Source organism: Hevea brasiliensis, chromosome 18, assembly GCF_030052815.1.
Source record: "Hevea brasiliensis isolate MT/VB/25A 57/8 chromosome 18, ASM3005281v1, whole genome shotgun sequence".
NCBI classification, from domain to species: domain Eukaryota; kingdom Viridiplantae; phylum Streptophyta; class Magnoliopsida; order Malpighiales; family Euphorbiaceae; genus Hevea; species Hevea brasiliensis.
Window position 1 is genome coordinate 50,154,471 of NC_079510.1, and position 20,364 is coordinate 50,174,834.

The window sequence follows — 20,364 nt, forward strand, 5'->3', positions numbered from 1 at the left end:
TAATATATTAATGGCTTAAAATTAAAAAATTATTTAATTTATCTCGAATTTTTTTATCATAGTAATCACGAAAAATAAATTTAACTAAAATCACAAATTAAATAAAATAAATGATATGACTTTAATTTATAAAAGATTTTTTTTTTAATTTGAGTTTAAGGAAATTATGATAAGGGAGAAATTTCAATAATAGCAATAAGATTATGAGAAGAAAGTCACTAAAATTTTAAATTGATGAAAAAAATAACAAAATAAACGTATTATAATTTCATTTGATAATTTATTCAATAATTTAAATTTTAAAAAAAAGAAATTAGTAATTACAGTAAAATAAAATTAATGGTAAAGAATAAGTCAATAAATAATAATATCTTAAAATTTTTTACAAAAAAATTTATGTTTAACTATTAATATCATTTAGTTAAAATTTAGAGTTTTAGTTTTTATAAAATTAGTAATACTCCTAAAAAATTTTAAAATATTGAGATAACAATTGATTTTTGAGAAATTATTATTATATTATACTCCTAAAAGATTTTAAAATATTTATTAAATTTTATGAGGCCTAGTACCTCATAAAATTTATATAATAATAATTAAAAAAATACTAATATTTTAAAAATTACTATTATACCCTTAAAAAATTTTGAAAACTCTTGGCCGAGTGTAGCTCCCCTGACTAATATATTTGATTGTAGTGAAATAAATTTAAAATAATGCCGATTATGTATATGTGAAAAAATAAAATAAAACAAATATGACATCTATGAAATTTCCAAATATGTGGCAAAAAACTAACGAAATTATGACAGCAGATTCATGTGACGAGAATTCCTTAAAATGTTATTCAGGAGAAAATGAGTAGCTAAACCTTGATCCACTGTTATTTGAGGCTTGTCATAGACCATCAAAGTCTTCTGCTCACACTTGTACGATCCGTTTCCTCTGGCAAGAACCTCACCATCTACATCAATGGTCCTTGACCGGTGAGTGGACCAGGCTCCAGCACAAATGCTTTCACCTGCAGATTGTTGCAGAACAGAAATGCATGCTAATTGTTATTGAATGACATGAAGTAAACTTCAAAATGCTATGCTGCCAGGGAAAACTAACCGTTGGATGAGGGTGAACGAGGGTTAGGATGAGTAGGTAGTGATGTAATAAATTCCAAGGAAGTGCAAGACAAACTAACCTTTCCATCAGGTGCTGCCGTAACATCCTCCCCACCCTAAGGCACATTCTGCAGCCAGATTGAAACAAATGGTCCACTAATTGTCCTCCATGTCAGATTAATTAAGTTAACCTCCGGTCCCTGAATCTGATAACCATGTTGAATCTTAACAGGCAGTACGTGGCTAGAAATGAAAGTATCATGTTTACCAGTGGATTCACCATTGTAACTTCTTGGCTCTCCGAAGGCTTCAAAGCCAGGGGCTAGGTGCAAAAGAAATGCACCCATTATATTGCCTTAGATGGAATATTAGTTGAATAGTCGAGAAATTATTATGTGCCCAATATATTACAATAAAGCTGAAAAGAGATTTCCAATATTCGTTGAATATCATATAATTTGGAAGGGGAAAGCAAAGGACAAAATAATAACTAAATTGTTAAAAATTATTTATATAAATTTTACCATTCAAATTATATTTTGAGTACACTATAAATAAACGAGTTTAAGTAAAATTTGTCTAATTTTTTTAATTACAAATATTGCACTGAGGGGCCCAATGAATATCTATGGACTGTAAGCCCATCCCAAACGAAATCAGGATAGGTATGAAAATGAGCTCATTTCCAAGATTACCCAAAGGCCGAAACCCATGAAAAACCTCCCCGGTGGGGACTTCTGTATACGTGAGATGACATACTTACCGAACCGGTGATCCAGCCACCTGCGCCGATGCGATGCGTCGTCGTCGTCGCCTCCTCCTCCTCCTCCTCCTCCTCCTTCTTCTTCTTCTTCTTCTAAAACGCCGTTGTCTGCGACGCGGCTGGTCCTGCGTTTTTAAGCTTAGAAACGCGTTTCCTGTCCGCGACACAAGTGTCCAACTTTCACAAATTCCGGAAACGGCCTCGACACGTTTCCTCGCCGTGTCCCGCCGTTTTCGTGTAGGAAACGTTTCCAGAACGGGGAAACCTCACACAGGACGTTTCCGTGTTTCGCTATGAGGAAGCAAAGAGTACCCTGTTGATACTTTGGTATTCTTTCCATTCTAGTTTTCTGCCAGATTGCTAGTGCTGAATGAGTATCTACCCATTGTTTGTGGAGATCTTAGGTAGAAATCTTTTGTTTGAATTTAGTTTGGGCCCAATGAAATTAGTGAGAGCAAAGAGAAAACTATCCTCTTTTGATGTCATAAAGAAAAAATTGCCTAAAACTGGTTGGTAATGAACACCTACCCTCTTATGTTGCTACTGAACCTTCTTCAGCAAAAAATTCTGATATGAGTGCAGAAATTTGTCGAAGGATGTGAAATCCTTTTCATTTTTTTTGGGTAGATGATGTCAAATCCTTTCTGTCAGAGTGTTTTTTTTTTTTTAACTACTTTATTGCTGAATGTTGCGTGTAGTTCTATTTCACATGGCACCACAATTATCAATTGCTTGTTCATGTAATTTATGCTATGTTTGGATGGATGAATTTAGATTGCCAAATACATTGTTTTGATAGATTTTTGGATTTGACCCAAATCTCATGCATTTATGAAAGTTTAAAAACTAAAGATATTTAAAATAGCTACTCTGGACATGTTATTTCAAATCCAAATCCAAATGAAGATGTGGGGGCAGAGGCGATGATTGTTAAGGCCAAGTGAGATGAAGATGTAAAGATGATATTATCTATCAACAGATTTCAGCTCAATTTATAAAGCAACAGTCTGAAAATTTATAAATTTCTTTTGTTTGGATGTGGCTGAGCGTATGAATACACCAGTTGCTATTAACCTCTCACTCTTATTTATGATTTTAGGTGCCTAGTTCAGAATGAAAAAAAGTGGAATAATCCAGAATTTTTGCGTTTATATAATAACTTTAATATTTAAATTAAGGGTTTATACTATAAAAATTTAGAGATTAAATTATTTTTATTATTATTAATTGAAACGTCAAGTCATGTTATGAGTCAATAATATAGAAAAGGAATTTTTTGTGTAAAAGTTTTAATTAATTAAAATCTCATGTTAATTTAGACATATGTTACAGAGGAGGCTGGAAAGAGAACTTGTGTTATATGGAGAAGCTCCATCAGCGTCTGATGAAGGTGATGAGTACAATGAGGACGGTGAAGAAAGCAAGCCTATTGCATCAGTCAATGGTATTTTGCACAAACTGCATGCTTATTGATATGAGATTTGCGTTCTACCTAAGAAAATAATAATTTGTTAAGCCCTTAGATTAGCTGCATTTCTGGTTGTTAATGACCCTGTTGTGCTAACTTGGCCAGTGGCTAGACCTTTGTTTATAGAAATGGTCAGCTACCAATGCAAATAATTGGTGTAGATTCTATCACATCTTGTTTTCACTTCAGAGATATATTTGACAAACTGGTTGTGGCATGCAGCTTTATTTTTTATTAGAGTTATGATGATGATCATCATCATTTATTCCTGTTTGGATAATTGATCAAATCTTACTTATGTGATGTAGCTTAAAATGATATTAATGTCACTGATTCTCGGCTCACAATGTGGTGTTATACGAAAGAATAGTTGGTAGTCATGTTATTTGAAAATACTATTACTCCGACTACGCAATATGCCAATCCTTTGGCACTTCTTGCTTGTAGCTGCTAGAGGATGTAATACAAGGACAAGATTAAGTTTTTTATCCATTTGACATTTACTTTTGGGCTTTGTTATTGGCAAAAGGGACAACGGAGTATGACAATGGGGACATGAAAGTCACTGTGACAACTAGTGATATTTCTCGAGAAGATAAGGAGGACCACAGTGGAATGATGCAAACAGCAGTGGCAATGCCAACATTGATTGGAGATGATAAGAAACATAATTTAGCTTTTAGTAAAATGAAATCATTCAAGAAAGTCCCAAAGCACAAGTTGAGGTTGAAGACACATAATAAAAGAGAGAGAACAAAGAAGTGGTAATTGTCTCCTGTCAAATGAAGTGCGGATCAAATTGTTTTCAGATGGGAACAAAGAGCAGCCCAATTGCTGAGTACATCCTGCTAGGCCATTTAAAGTTTAACTCACATTCATTATTTGGCGATCTGAAAGGTTGGTGATATTACTGTTAACACGATATAAATGATATATTCTTTGCTAACAATTCATTGAATTTTGAATCTGGTCTATTTGAACAGATTGTTTTTGTATACTTCTTTTTAATTTCCAAATATCATGCAAGCTGGCAGTAATGATGATTCGACTACATTGTCCTTTCTTCTATGTTTTCTTGCAATTAAATTTATTTATTTACACATGTTTCATTCCACATCTTCCCATGCAACAGCTTTTGGAGTTTGGACGAATTTGTGAGAGATGCTAGGGATAATCATGCTGTGACTGTCCAATCTGACTGGGTTTGCCATGTAGGTTGTCTTGTATGAGTACAAGCTTTCACTTGCAACACAGTAAGTGGTCTAATTGTTTGTGCAGACTGCATAAATTGTTGCTAGAGATTCTTGATCTGAAAAACACCTCTTAACTTCGGCAATTCGCGACACCATTTTTTTTACACTGTTTGAGAAAAATTTTTAGGATGAGAGGAACATAATAAAAATCTGTAGAATTCATCTATGAAAAAAAAAATAATAATAATTAGTTATAAATCCATATGCTGAAATAAAATAAAAAAAGAAAGGCCTGATATTGCTTTAAAAAAAAAAAAAAAAAAAAAAACTTGTCTCGGACCAGACATGGGATTTGAAGAGAATCTCTCTCAGCATCTGAGTGTACAATCTTCAGGCTCTGATGATCTTACATACAGTATCTAAACGTACAAGCCTTATTCTGATGTTAAAAACAAAAATGAGTTGTTTGGCATTCCTGGCAAAGAAATATATATATATTTTAAATATGTAAATTAGATGATTTTGAAAATTTAATTATAAGAAATTCAAAATAATTAACTTTTTTTCATAGCACTTAAAATGATGTTTTTCTAAAAAGTATATTTTGACTTTTTAATTACAATTTCAAACAGAGTTCCATGGAGAGCATTGGTTTGGTTTGATTTAATTTAAAAGGTCAAAAAATAAAATAAATTGGCATAAATAATAGACCAAAATGAATCAAATTAGAAAGAAAATCATATTAAATCAAATTGAATTAATTTGATTTGATTTATCAACTTGAGCTATTTTTTTCACTCATTTTAGATTTATTCAAACTTAATCTAAGTTATATTTATTTGTTTTTAACTCTAATTTGAAACTCAAAGGAAAAAAAAATTAATCAACAATTTTTCTTAAAAAATTAACAATAAAATTTTGACAATTATAAAAACTTTGCAAATATTGTGGCTCTTAATTATTAATTAATTTGTCGAAAAAAGAAAATAAATAAGCAATTGCATTTGTAGTACTCCAACGATTTTTAGGTTTTTTTTTTAGGATTTGATTTGAAACAATTTGGCTAGTTTTCATTCTCGTCCGATTGAACAGTGCAAGTTAGTCCCCTCACAGCTTTTCACTGTACGTGCCTTTGTCTTCGCCATTGTAATCAGAGCACATTACTACATTGTCCAATGGTCCTCTTTCCTCCATAAATCCTGATGTTACCCTTCACTTGGCGTTTCTCTCTCTGCTCAGTTGATTGTTCAACAACTCATCTCTTCCATGCATGGAAGTTGTATGATTTTGTCTCGTAGACAGCACTACCAGCCATGCATCTGTACTTTCCGGTGAACCTACAGTGTCTGTAATCAATACAGCTGCAGCTGGATTTAGCATTATCCTTTGATTGTTTTTGTTTTGTGATAATAATTAATAAACAACCAAAAGAAAAACGCACAGTGATGTAAGAAGAACAGTGAAAATCATTACATTTTTTCTTGTAATTTTATTATAGTTGGGGATGAGAAACAAAACTACACAACAAAATTTAACTACATTTGACAAAATTAGTCCAAAGACAAAGCATTAAATCCTGTTGGCCCCTTTTCCTCAAACATCACCCTACCTATATATATATATATCATGTGTCCTCTCGCAAATCATTATTAATATGTTTGAATTTTGAAATAGGTGGCTAAGGTAGATGAGATCCAATCATGGATTGGTAAATAATTTCTCACATAGCTAAGTCTTCCAAATTAAATTCAAAAACCCTAATAAATTCAAAAGATTCCCCCAAAATACACCTTTTCGCCCAATCCAACGGCCACCGTCTACCATGCTTCATCGTCCCTAAAATGACGCTGACCCGCTCCCACTAACTCGCACAAAGGATATGAGATTCTATTTCTCTCTTCTTTCCTTTTCGGCTTAAATGGACATGAGACACCCATCGCTGTACTAGTTACTGCCCATCACTGACTCTTGAGTGATCACCCAATAAACGACGAACCCATACTCAAACCTCTTCTTTCTCCTACGAAAATTCCCCGACGTTTCCTCGAAACTTCATTTATTCTCACTAAATATATTTATTTGAATTTTCTCTTTAAGCTATCGAATTTGCTTTCCCTCTCACTTTTTCCTCTCTCTTTATCACTCTATCGCGATAAAAGATAAATTCTGCTTTGAGCTTTTTCCTTCTCTCTCTCTCTGTCTCTCGCGTTTCGAATTTGGAATTTCTCGGACCATGAAATAAGTCCTCTGTTTGGTAAATGGATATACAAATACGTAATTTACTATATAAATGTGCGTGTCTTTTTTTTTTTTTGTTGTTGTTTGTTTCTGACAAGTTGGCAAGTTAATTGCGAAGTTTTTAAACGTTTTGCAGTTCTTTCTTTTTTCTCGGGAACCAAACGTGGTAGTTGTATGTAACTGTTTTTAGTGAAGATGCAAACGAAGTTCATGGAAAGATCGACGGGTATGGCTAGAGAAAAGAGAGGTTTGGATTCGAGTTCTGGCGACGAAGGCCAGTCTGATATAAAACGACCTGCTTTAGCTAGGTATATATTTTTTTTTTCTCTTTTGTTTATATGATAATTTACTATATTGTGACTGTTAATTCAGTTACTTATTTTTAATTGAAGACGTCGTCTTCGTTGAACCTTTAACTTTGGTCACTGCTGATTTCCGCTTCTAGGAATCTACCCGAATTTGAGATACATATGTATATAATAATAAACATACATTGCATAGACATGTAAATTATTTATTAAATTTATCTGCTTTACCTGATCAAGCTTTATGTTTTCAGTAAGCTTTCGGATGGAAAATCCTCGAAGTGCAATTTTCTGGTTGGATTAGATGCTAACCATGCTGATTCTATAAGACAATGAGCTGGGACGTGAGTGTTGGTACCAGAAAGCATTATATTGCTTGTATATGCGTCTGGAAAAATACTTAATTTTGGCTGTGTCAATTTATTATATATTTTTTGTTAATCTTGTCTGGCAGCATCTCTTCTTTGAGTGTTGTGAAGATACTAAATTGAACCCATTCTTGTTCTCGTTATGTTCACTTTCATGATGTTGTGATATCAAAAACGAGCATTTATCTGCAATTATATAGCATGCCTGATTCTTCTTGTATTCTACTGTTCAAAGTCCAATTTGTTAAACGGCCCTTGCTAAACTTCCTCGGTCGAAACTCTCTTTATAACTATAATAATCCCTTCCTAGTTGCTTGAGAATTTATTGAGTGCAGTTTTGACTGTGAATAGCTGTGTTCTTATGATTAGCATTGTATTTGAAACTTGTTGAAAATCCTGTGTATTTTTCAATTTTGTTGCAGTGTAATTGTTGAAGCTCTCAAGGTGGATAGTCTGCAGAAACTTTGCTCATCATTGGAGCCTGTTCTTCGGAGAGTTGTAAGATAGATTGCACCCTTGTGTATTTTGGTATTCCTCTTTGAAGGATTCACACGATAGCTTTCTTTTCATTATTTTGTTATGTTATAATATCTAATAAAACTAATCACAGTTGCTTTCCGTTCTACAAATTGTTAGCCAAACCTTTTTCTTCTTTAGAATTTTTTTTTTTGAAAATTTTTCTATCTTGGAAATGCGATTTGATAAAAGTTGACAGGTTTTGATTAGGACAAGTTCTGTCATTCTCTATAATCAATGTAAACGAGGTTTATACATTATGCGCATGATTACGCTGTGGACATATCTTGATTTTTATCTGTTTCTAATAATGAGCAGGTTAGTGAAGAAGTGGAGCGTGCTTTAGCAAAATTAGGCCCTGCCAAGCTTAGTGGAAGGTATTCACCATTTTTTCTTTGCATGTTAATATGTTTCTCAAATGGCATTTTGTGTCTTTACTATACACTGTTTAACTAGCATAATTTTGTTTGTTGTTCAACCATCTGATGTAACTTACATTTTTTTCATGTTTAATCATTAGATATTAGGACCATCTTAAGTTTTTAGGATTGGACATTCCTATGATCAGCATTGTTTGCTAGATGTATCGCAATGACATCTGGACACTGAAATCATTTTTACTTAACTACGAGTTGAGTTTGTGTTTGGCATAGCTTGAGCCTTTCTTCCTTTTACATGACCGTACTGCATTAATCAGTTTACTTTGTTAGTCTCCACCTCATTTTCAGGGCAATTGACCGTACAGGGGCAATTAAAAAAATAATATACTGAAACGGGGTAGGATTTTGGAAAATTATGGGAAAGGGGTGAGGAAACAAAAAAACGTTATTCAAAATAGCGTCCCAACACATAAAATGCTATTTAAAATAACGTGCAAAAAAAACGCTATTCAAAATAGCGTCCTCACGTAAAAACGCTATTCAAAATAGCGTTTTTACGTGGGGACGCTATTTTGAATAGCGTCCCCACGACAGCACCATGCCAGCAGCGTCCCAGTGAGCAAAACGCTACTTATAGTAGCGTCCCAGTGAGCAAAACGCTACTATAAGTAGCGTCCCAGAGCACCTCTCTGCCTTACCGAGCGAGGGAGACAATGGATGAGGAATGAACGAGCGAGGGCTTGAGGGCGAAATGGAAGCCGTAAATGAGAGCGCAGGGAGAGAGAGCAGCGGTAGAAATGGGGAGTGGATGAACACGGGATGCTAATAAAAATAGCGTCCCCCTTCACTGGAGATTCGCTGCAGAGCACGCCATCCACAAAGATGCTAATTATATTAGCATCCGGAAGTACAAGATGCTAATATAATTAGCATCCGGAGCTGATGAGACGTAATATTCCTCGCGTGAAGGGGCTGTTGCAGGTGGCTCAATCCGGATGCTATTCAAAATAGCGTCCGAGTTTCGGATGCTATTATGAATAGCGTCCCTTGTTCAGACGTTATTTTGAACAGCATCCCACGCGTTGACCACTGCCACCCGCCCCCTCTTCGTAATTTTTGGAGTTATTACCCCATTCTGGTATTTTTTATTTCTGAGTTACCTTACTACGGTCATTTGCCCTCATTTTCAGTTATATTATGAAATCACCTACAGGTAGATCTGCTTTACTTTGTTTAACGATGACAAATGGCTCTCTTAGCCCGCCTAAACTCTTTGTTCATGCAAGTCCCTTTTCTGTTATTAAGAGGGAACTGTAGATGATTATTACTGGTGTAACGCCTTACTTTTCTATTTTTCAAACTTATTACTATAATTATTATTATTTTAATCTATTATATTACTTTAAGGTGATTAAGTTTTGTAAATTTATGAAATGTAATAATTGTTCCGTATGAAATATATATGATTAAATTTAATGGATATTTAAGAATATAAAGGATATTTATATATTATCTTTAGTAAAATTTTTATTTAAAAGTGTTTTGATTTAGAAATTTTTACTCAAAATGTATGTGGGTAAAAAAAATATATATATATTTACGAATTTAAAAGTAACATTTTTCTAGTTTTGGGGTGAAATCATAATTTTTAAAAGTTAAAGAATCAAATTATAAATTGATTGACACTTGGCAGCTTCTCCATCACTCATTTCCAGCACATGGGCTGGATTTTTCTAGTCTCCAGCAGAGAGAAAAGAAAAAACGGGAAAAGAAAAGAAGGGGAAGGGGAGAAGAGAACAAGAAAGAAAAAGAGGAAAAGAAAGAGAGAAGGAAGTTCTGAACTTCATTTGCACATAGAATCAACCAATTTTGGGTAGAAAATGAGAGTTTATGGTGAGAGATTGTAAGTTTTAGAGAGAGAAACAATAATTTTGATTAGAGAGAAAAAGTAGATTTCAACCAAAAAATTATATTTTAACATTTTTCTTAGATTATGTATATGTTTATGGGAATCCTTAATTTTTGGATCATTTTCAAATAAAGTATACACTATTTTCTATGAATTTTTGAAGTTTATTAGCTTATTTTAGATTTTTAGTCTTATTGAATTTTAATTAATTCAAGAATATGTTTTTGGATGTTTGAGTGTTAGAAACATATTAAAAGAGATTTTATTTATTGGTAAATTTTTATGAATTTTTATTGTTGATGTTATTATTATTATTATTATTATTATTATTATTATTATTATTATTATTATTTGAGAGAATAGTTTACATAATAATGAGTTTTTAAAAGTGAATATGTTTATTTTGAGTTGAAAGTTTAATTTGAGCTGAAAGTTAATATTGATGTATGCACATTATGTGAAACATGTAGGTATAGAAATTGGAATCTTTATATATCTATTAATTGAAAAAGGGTGGTTGTGAATTGATTATAAATCTATATTTAGCTTTTATAAATTTGGCTTTTCAAAATATTGAGTTAATGGGTTTCACATTATGTTTATTGTGAATTCTGAATTTCTCAATAAAACTATATAATTGGCTTGTGGAAATGGGATTAGTACCAGATGAAGTAAATTGTTGAAACTATGAAGCTATGTAAATATGAAACTAAATGATAGTGTAATTGTTGATTTTATTGAGAAGAAACAATTATATTTGATATGTTGAATCAAAGTTTAAATGGTAATATCACGACCCAAATTATGGGTCGAACCGGCACTAGGACTTGTGTCAGTATAAGGCCCCCAAAACCCATAGTAACCCTAACTAATTTTAGCCCAACCATAAAGCCCATATTTATAGCCTATTTTCAAGAAATCAACCGTATAGAATCCGGTCATAAACTGGACTATCCAACGGAGAGTTTTAGCTCACCCGGCCTGTAATCATAAAATATATATATTTGGAGAGCTTTGCTCACCCTCACAATCCTTATCATAACAATTATATCAAATGAGAGCTCAGCTTCCTCATCCAAGGTATATATTCATCTCATTCAACTACACATGCATAAATATAGGTTTACAATTTCAAAACAAATAATCTTTTACAGTCTCACGCCAAATATAATATTCCTAGCACATGCAAAGTTTAGTTTTTAATCAATACTATGAAATACTAATATTTGTTGCTAATAGTCTCGCGATGAAGGAAGCAGGTTAATCACAAAAAAAGAGAACCTCTTATAACCTAAAAAAATTGGGTGAACATGAGTAAGTGTTTAACTTATAAAGTAAGATATTGATTTATATACAATTTCTATAACTATCTAGAGCTAATGCATCCCTAAGGATGAAATGCAGCATATATCAACACATTCAACCAAGTTCAAATAATATTCGTACAAAGAATAATTTGGAGCACTCACACACTCGTGTGTCACTTCAATTAAATATATACATGGAAGCTGATATCCTATACAGCTCTCTTAATTTCAACATCTGTCAGTGAGATCAACTAAAGTCGAACTTTCTCTTAATAATCTAAATGCAGGGGTCAGCGAGATCAACTCAAAATCGTACTCACCCCGACTTATCATAAAAAGGATCGGAACCCAAGCGAGACTAGCTCAAGTTGATCTGCCTGTCCTACCCATATCTAGCACCATACCTCATGCACGCCGACACACGCACACAGCTCCAAATTACCCTAAGGTGATGCCCACATTAATTTCATCAAATAATGATAGTACAATACAAAGCGTGCCTATAATAGCTATATACATATAATTATAAGTGAATGCATGAGTATGCCTTGTATGTATAATAATATTAAAATTATAAATAAAATCAATATCTACTCACAGTACACCGGAAACTACTGGGGCGGTTGAGTAGAGGAAGATAACTATCTCTGCTCATCTAAACAACTATATTAATAAATTTGTCAGCTCTAATACAAAATAAAAACTTGGAGAGTCAAAAAACACTCCAATTTATGCCGAAAATCTGACAGAATTTTCTCTATATTTAGGACCTACCCAACTTGTAAAATGGTTCAAATCACACTTATAAAATCACAAGTCCTATATCCATATATCATCAACATCATATAGTCCCTCCAAATCAGGCAAAACTCACAAAATCAGAAGATTCAGTTATAGCCCTTAAAACTGAAATTTTGCAAAAATCATTCAAACGAGCTCTGAAAATTCTAAAATTTTTCCCCGCGGTCATTAACAATGTCATAAGGCTATTGCAAAAGGAATTATAATTTTTTAGTCACCCACGAATATTTTATGGATTTTATTCTAAATTCAGTATTAGGCAAAATGAATAACTCGAAGTTTAAGTTTACCTACACCAATTCTGATGCTTGAAACAAGTCTGACGCATTTGAAAATGGTGGCGAGGACTATAACTTCGACTTGTTTCCGAAGCAGCTCCAGCAGTTCATTTGTCAGGCTCAAAAATGCAGATTCAGTCACCGGTGAAATTTCCGTGAAACGAAAGTACCTATGCAAAGCCCACAACACTAGGAATTAGAATATAATTTTTATAAAATTAAATAGGCTCATTTAAAGCTTGAAAAAATACTGTGAAATCCGTGGAACCCATCAGATTTTTGGTTTCGAAAAATTTTAAAATTTATATCACCACGAAGCTCTCTCCAAGTGCAGCACGCCGGTACCCCCAGAATTTCCTTGGAGTTCCCGATTTGGGAGAAATTTAGCCCAAAAATCGAAATGGGCTAAAACTTTTCGGGCTTAAATCGGACAAACTACTCAACAAAAATTAATGTTCTTGGTGTATTTGAAAAGCTCTCGAAGTGTAGAAGGTAATTGGGATTGGACCCGGTCCAATTGGTGGCTAGATCGATCGAATTTTGACCAAAAAATTGATGGGTCGTGCGCGCGTGTGAGGGACTTTTGGTGCATTTTCCAGCGTCCTGAGGTGGCGGCTGGCAATAAGGAAGGTGGTTGGATGGTCACTGACAAGAGAGGGAGGAGTTTGGGTGGTTGGCCGGCAAGGGGGTGGGGAGAGGAGAGAGAAAATGAGAGAGAAAGAGGAGGTGTCTGTCACACGAAATGGAGAGGAGAAGAAGAAGGAAAAGACCGATCCGATTTGACCGGTCTGGTTTGATTCGACTAGTTTTAGGATAACCGAAATTGAATTTTTACCCTATCCTGGGACTCAAACGAGTCTCAAAAATTTTGAAAAAATTACAAAAAAATAAAAAAAAAATTGTGAAGTCCGAATATATTTTTAGATTTATCACGTGGTCTTTAAATTAATTTTTTTAAAAATAGATGAAATTTATTATCTTAAAAAAATAAGACTCGATTTTAAAAATTCAGAAAATTTCAAATAAATTTTCATAATATTTAATACAATCAAATATTATAATTTTCATATAAATAATTATTTAAAAATTTAGAGTATTACAGCTATGTTTTAGAAATTTAGGAAATTTAATGAAATGGGTAATTAAGTTTTAAGTTCTTGAAATTTTAATATGATTCATTTTTTTTGATATATTTTAAAAAATAGAAAAGCATGAGATTTCAAGTTTTGAATTAAGTTTAAAACTTCAGTTGTGTATAATTGATTTGAAATGAAGTTTGTAGTATGAAATGAGTTGATAGAAAAATGCATAAAATAGCATGTAATTTCTTTAATCATTTTGTTCACCTAGATCTTTTAAGTAATAAGAAATAAGGAGAATTTTATATTATCATAAAATTTAATTATGAGCGTTGTAACCCTTGTTTAATTGTTTTCTCGCATGGACCAAGTTTGGCATGCCCTAAACTCTATTGCAGTTCATAAATTTTGTTTAATTTAGTTGTTGGACTTGGAATGGAAATCAATGAAGAGGATGTGAATTATATTATTTATGCATGCTAAAAGTTTTATTTTTAGAGCTATGTGGACCTGATCTTTCATTTTGTTATGGATGTACGTAAGCATCTTCGGGTGCGATCCAAAGTAAGTAAAATTATTTTCTTGCTTTCAATATTATTATTATTATTATTATTATTATTATTATTATGTGTTAAAATAGTTAAATACTAGGAGAATTATAAAATTTTGGCTTTTGGTCATATTAGTCATGTTTAGTAGAACTTGGGTGTGACAACTAGTTGCTTGATTCTTAACTGTGTGAATTAGTGGGTATGCATTTTGTTGATTTGAATTCATTCTATTCCTCTGTGTCACTAGTTTGCGCCACTAATGGTTGAGAAAATGCAGGTCTTCTCCTAAATGTATTGGAGGGCCCGACGGAAGAAACTTGCAGCTGCGCTTCAGGTCCAGGTTGTCCCTCCCTCTCTTTACTGGTGGGAAAGTAGAAGGGGAGCAGGGTGCTGCAATCCATATTGTTTTGATCGATGCAAACACAGACCATGTTGTCACATCAGGTCCTGAATCTGTAGCCAAACTGGACATTATTGTTCTTGAAGGTGATTTTAATAATCAAGATGAAGATAACTGGACTCAGGAAGAATTTGAGTCTCATGTAGTTAAAGAGCGTGATGGCAAGAGGCCACTTCTAACTGGGGATGTGCAAGTGACATTGAAAGACGGTGTAGGAACTCTAGGCGAGCTGACATTTACTGACAACTCAAGCTGGATAAGAAGCAGGAAGTTTAGGCTGGGGTTGAAGGTTGCCTCAGGCTGTTGTGAAGGGATTCGTATTCGTGAAGCAAAAACCGATGCCTTCACTGTCAAAGATCACCGAGGAGAATGTAAGCCTATAATTAGTTGCTTCAACATTGGAACTTATTTTACGTTTGCACCTTTTTGCTTGTTGTACTCTATCTGTAAAATTTTACTTTTCTTCTTTTACTTTGTGTTCCACAGTATACAAGAAACACTATCCACCTGCACTGCATGATGAGGTTTGGAGATTGGATAAGATTGGCAAGGATGGATCTTTCCACAAGAGGCTGAGTAAAGCTGGGATATTTACTGTTGAAGACTTCTTAAGACTTGTGGTTAGAGACTCTCAGAGATTGCGGAATGTAAGAATGCAGTTTGTTTGCAAATTCAAACTTTAGTTTATGTAATCTCCTTTACAATTATTTTTTGCATCCATTCACTACAGATTCTTGGAAGTGGCATGTCAAATAAGATGTGGGATGTTCTGGTAGAGCATGCAAAGACTTGTGTTCTGAGTGGGAAACTTTATGTTTACTATCCTGAAGATGCAAAGAATGTTGGGGTTGTTTTCAACAATATCTATGAGTTGAGTGGGTTAATTGCGAATGGACAGTACTACACGGCAGACTCTCTTTCTGACAACCAGAAGGTAAGTAATTCTGTAGTTTCATGTCATTGCCATTGATGTTTTATCCCATTTGAGAAGTACTCCATCACCAAATCTAATAAATTTAAGGACTTCTTCGTAAATTTATATTGTTGAGCATGTTTGTTAAAGCAATCAAACTTGTCAACGCTGGCCCTGCTCTTTCCTTGACGAGGCAGAAAATTTTTTTCCCCATCTCCATCCCACTCTGCCATGCCCTTTTCTTAAATGATGCTCTATCAATTTTTTTTTCCTATTTCTTTTCTTCATCTATTTACTTGCAAAACGCCAAAACCTAATGCAAAATCAAATATAAGTATTCTGAGAAATTTCTGAACTATTGGCTCTTGCAGGTGTATGTTGATGAATTGGTGAAGAAGGCATATGAAAATTGGATACATGTCATAGAGTACGATGGACAAACACTTCTAGACTTCAAGCAGAATGAGAACACAGCTGCTTCCCTGCTGGTCAACAAGATTTTTTGAACTCATATGATCATCTGATTACTTTACCTACTCTATCAGTTCCACTTCCTCCAGAGCAGCCTGCCATGGAATCAGTTCCAACAGTTGGAGGTACACCTTTTAAGTTAAGAATCATTATAGTGTGTATTACTAACTCATAGTTAATGGAGTTGAAAGGCTGATGCTTTTAATAGGGGACATTCTATTTCAATTATCAGTATTAAGTCTTAGGAATTCTTTCACAAATGCCTTGGTGCCTACTTCATTGCTTTTGATATTGCATTGTTGGCGAGAAGCTTCTCCATGTGTTCCTTCTGCTGATTGTGTGAATGTTAGTGCTCTTTAGATTACAATGATGGAATGGCTGCAAGATCCTCAATGCAATCACAGAATGGAAATCCAAACATGCCTTTTCAATTTGATGCCACTTCATTACCTCTACAGAACCCTTTGGTCAGTACTTCACAGCATGCACAGTTTCCAAGAAGTAACAATTTACTGGCACTTGCTACGCCACAGTCATCTACATCAAGCTTCCAAGGTGTTTGTACGCCAAACCTTAATTCTTACAGGGGAGCTGAGGATTTCTTCCAAGAGGAGGAGATTCAAATGAGAAGTCATGAGATGCTTGAAAATGAAGATATGCAACATCTTCTTCATATATTCAACATGGGAAGCCAGGGCCATTCCTCTTTCAATGCAACTGAAGATGGCTACCCTTACTCATCAGCAAGCGTGCCTGCCCCATCTCCAAATTACAGCCACGGTGAAGATCAGTCTCGTTCATCAGGCAAAGCTGTCATGGGATGGCTTAAGCTCAAGGCAGCCCTTAGACGGGGCATCTTTATGCGGAAAAAGGCTGCTGAGAGGAGGGCACAGCTCGTAGAGTTGGATGATCCTTAAATATGGCTTGTGAAGCAATAATAGCTAAGTTTTTGGAGTTAGCAGGCTTCCTCCTTTTCGACCAAATTCCTGTCTAATTCAATTAGAGAACAAGGTTTTGGAGTTGCGTGGCTTGCTAGGGGTTTATTGGATGTCCTGCTGTTGTTGAATTATAATCCTTGACTTTTAGGACCTCTCTTTCTATCAGTGTACAGTCCTTGAAGATCAACTTGGTTCCAATGGTGGTACTTGATCGAAGCTTCTAATATTCAGTGGGGCATTTCCTGAAGCTGAAAAACTCAGCCATGGGTCTGTCTACATTAGAGAAAGTAGATAGGACAAAGAATCTGAGGCTAATATTATTCATGATTTAATTGGCTAGTGCAGTTATATCTTGTTATGGTGTTTTTCTTGGGTTCCAGCAAAAATGAACAGCTTTTATTGAATATTCCTTTGTAAAATTATAATAATTGCTGGTTTTGGGAATGAAATTCCTCAGTTGAATGGTTTCATTAGTTGAAGATCTATACATTGGAGTGGCTAAAGTATCATCTGTTTTCACATAATTAAGATAATGATTTCTTGGCAAATTCAGTGAAGGCAACGTTTAGGAAAGTTTTCTGATAAAAATATCATGTCAAAGAAAGGGCATTGTTAAAAATTATTACAGCATTGTCAAACTTAGGCTTTTTTTTTTTTTTTTTTTGCAATTAACCTTTAAGTATGTGTAATATACTCAACGATAATTTAATTAGTGTGTTAAAAATTATTCTATTCGATTTTAAAAATAAATTGGATAATTTTATTGAATTTTAAAATTAATTAATTAATTTAAATTATTTTATTTATTATTCCCTATCTCATAAAAATAAATTTACTTTTACTTTCACTTAATTTTAAAAAATATAATTAATATGATTAAAGTAATAAATTTTATTAATTAATATTTTGTTAATACCCTTTATTTATAATTAAATAATTCATGTTACTAAATTATTATTAAAACTAATAAATCTTAATTTTTCAATACATATTAAATTGAATTATATTAGTAAATTAATAAATAAATTATTATTTAAAAAAATGCTTATAATTTGAGATAAATAAAGAAAAAATTAGTCTACTTTATAGTCGGAAGGGAATATTAACTAAAATTTATCGCCGTTGCCGGGGATCGAACCCGGGTCTCCCGCGTGACAGGCGGGGATACTCACCACTATACTACAACGACCTACTTGAACGGAAATTGTATATGAAAACTAATCTTTTCATCTGCGGTGCCCAATTGTAGGTTGGGGGCACCGTCACTTGCTGATCATGGAGGATTATAGCTCTGATGAAGAGCGGCTGATCGACTTAATTACCAGACTCTACTCTTACCCACAACCTCTCCTCTTTGTCCACTAACTTGATGCTCTTTACAGTTTATTTTTGGGCACAAGTCAGTTCTGTTGAGAAATACAATTTTCGTGATGAGAAGTACCACCCAAACTTATTCTCCAATAACTGCATGCATATACTGGTGTTTCATTTGAATGGTTACTCATCCTAACAAAATCATTTCTATGCTGACTCAGACTTCTCCAACTCTGATGATTTTAGGGAGAATTATTGGATATCACAGAAGATAAGTTTCGGTCATTTATTGTTGCATCTCAAGACTATCAAGATATTCGGCCTCCTGGAAACAAAAAGTGGGTTTAGACATGAATGAGTATTTGCATTTCTTGGGTTTCTGCTCAAGAATGCAATTGTGCTGGAGAAGATGATCATATATAGTTCTCGTCTTGGACATGGGCTCTGCAAAACAGATGATGTTCTCAATGTGGCTTTAAAATTGACAAGCTCACCAAGCTGTTCTCCTGATGCTGTGGTTTTGTTTCCCTAATGATGTCGTAAGTCCAGTAAATTTATAGTCTCTTCATGTAAAACGAGGGAGAAAAAAAAAATCAAAAGAGTTAACTTATTAATTTAGTGAATTAGAAAATAATTTTAAAAAAATCTTTAAAATATTTGGTATTTACTTCCTAACTTCCTATACCACTTCTTTTAACATCCAGCTGTATGTTGGCAATTAAAAGAGAATAATTGCCTAAATAAAATAGACTTAATTACTCTATACACAAATACTCAAATAATTTTACTGATTGAAAATAACCCAAATACTTGCTCAAATACAAATGCACTGCTCAAACACTCGCAACTTGTAAAAGCCTTTTTCACTCGTTGGAGTTAAACTCACTGACTAGTCTCTTAAAATTTTTATCACACCTCTATATGTTACAAATGCTTAATACAATCCATATATATAGCAATTAAATGGCGGTAAAAGGAGGCCAATAAGTTGCCAACCCACCAGCTGGTAAATTGTTGGCATTATAACCAGCTTGCATGAAGTTGGTCTTGGGCAATTCTTCACAACGAAGAAATAAAAGGCGGTGGATTACTTGATTTAACTCTAACATTGCTTGCCTCTTTTAAATCAAGTTTTCATTCCAAGCATTTTCTTTAATTTTAAGAACAAATCAACTTTGAGTGGCTTAGTGAAAATATTTGCAACTTGATTTTCAGATTCACAATATTCAACCATGATCTTTTTGTCTTTTACCAAGTCTTGAATGTAGTGGTGTTTAATATCAATATGCTTACTGTGTTCGATAAACACAAGATTCTTTTTTAGTGTGATGGTTGACTTGTTATCATAGAAGATTGTCGTTGGACTATTTTGTTGATATTGTAATTCACTAAGCATTCTCTGCAAATTATATTGCTTGAGTGGCATAATTTGCAGCAGCTATATATTTTGCTTTTGCTGTTGACAGAGCCACTACTTGTTGTTTCTTTGAAAACCATGAAAATACTCTCGAACCAAGGAAAAACACGCATCCTAAAGTAGTTTTTTGTCTCTCAATATCTCCAGCCCAATCACTATCTATATAACCAACAAGCTTTATATTGTTAGCACTTGAATAAAATATGTCATCATCAAGTGTAGCTTTAATGTATCTCAAAATTCACTTTGTAGCTTGCCATTGAGATTGCCGTGGTAAATCCATAAATCTGCTTATAATTCCAACTTCATAGATAATATTAGGTCTGGTTGTTGTTAGGTACCTCAAGTACCCAACGAGTCTTCTAAAATTTGTTGCATCAACCAAATCACCACTACCATCTTTTACAAGCTTTAATCTTTCTTCAACTGAAGCTAGAATCGGCTTGCATGCTTCCATCTTGAACTTCTTCAAAACATCTTGTGCATATTTCCTTTGTGAGATAAAAATGCCTTCATTTTTTTGCTTCACCTCAATACCAAGAAGGTAAGACATCAAGCCCATATCTGTCATCTCGAACTGAGCAATCATAGCCTCGCTGAATTTTAACAGCAGCTTTGAATTGTTGCCAATGAAGATCAAGTC

At 33.8% G+C, this 20,364-nt stretch overlaps 2 protein-coding genes, 1 long non-coding RNA gene and 1 other non-coding gene across 4 annotated transcripts; 2 read left to right on the forward strand and 2 right to left on the reverse strand.

Annotated features, from left to right (window-relative positions):
- Positions 1-767: 767 nt before the first annotated feature.
- On the reverse strand, positions 768-2,525 carry LOC131176064 (uncharacterized). Its single transcript, XR_009146212.1, has 2 exons — positions 1,193-2,525; positions 768-1,021 (listed from the first exon to the last, which is right to left on the reverse strand). It is a non-coding gene; the product is annotated as an uncharacterized LOC131176064 (long non-coding RNA).
- Positions 2,526-2,865: 340 nt separating this feature from the next.
- LOC110670313 (uncharacterized) lies at positions 2,866-4,728 on the forward strand. The gene is made up of 2 exons (XM_021832317.2): positions 2,866-3,319; positions 3,873-4,728. Exons 1-2 carry the CDS (start codon positions 3,199-3,201, stop codon positions 4,109-4,111), a joined length of 360 nt encoding a protein of 119 aa, XP_021688009.2. The 5' UTR covers positions 2,866-3,198; the 3' UTR covers positions 4,112-4,728.
- A 1,781-nt stretch (positions 4,729-6,509) lies between these two features.
- On the forward strand, positions 6,510-17,463 carry LOC110670307 (calmodulin-binding protein 60 B). Its single transcript, XM_021832309.2, is given in 10 exon segments — positions 6,510-6,828; positions 6,911-7,082; positions 7,870-7,945; positions 8,282-8,340; positions 14,546-15,039; positions 15,155-15,315; positions 15,399-15,602; positions 15,953-16,058; positions 16,061-16,177; positions 16,413-17,463. Coding segments are annotated over 9 exon segments (1,887 nt in total). The 5' UTR covers positions 6,510-6,828; positions 6,911-6,969; the 3' UTR covers positions 16,970-17,463.
- Positions 17,464-18,107: 644 nt separating this feature from the next.
- Positions 18,108-18,179, reverse strand: TRNAD-GUC (transfer RNA aspartic acid (anticodon GUC)). Its single transcript has one exon. It is a non-coding gene; the product is annotated as a tRNA-Asp (tRNA).
- Between the last annotated feature and the right edge of the window lie 2,185 nt (positions 18,180-20,364).

Excerpts from the sequence above, each read along its gene's own strand:
- LOC110670313 (XM_021832317.2), top strand. The coding sequence starts at position 3,199 with ATGTTACAGAGGAGGCTGGAAAGAGAACTTGTGTTATATGGAGAAGCT. Across the intron at positions 3,320-3,872 it reads GCCTATTGCATCAGTCAATG|GGACAACGGAGTATGACAAT; the intron begins GTATTTTGCACA and ends TATTGGCAAAAG.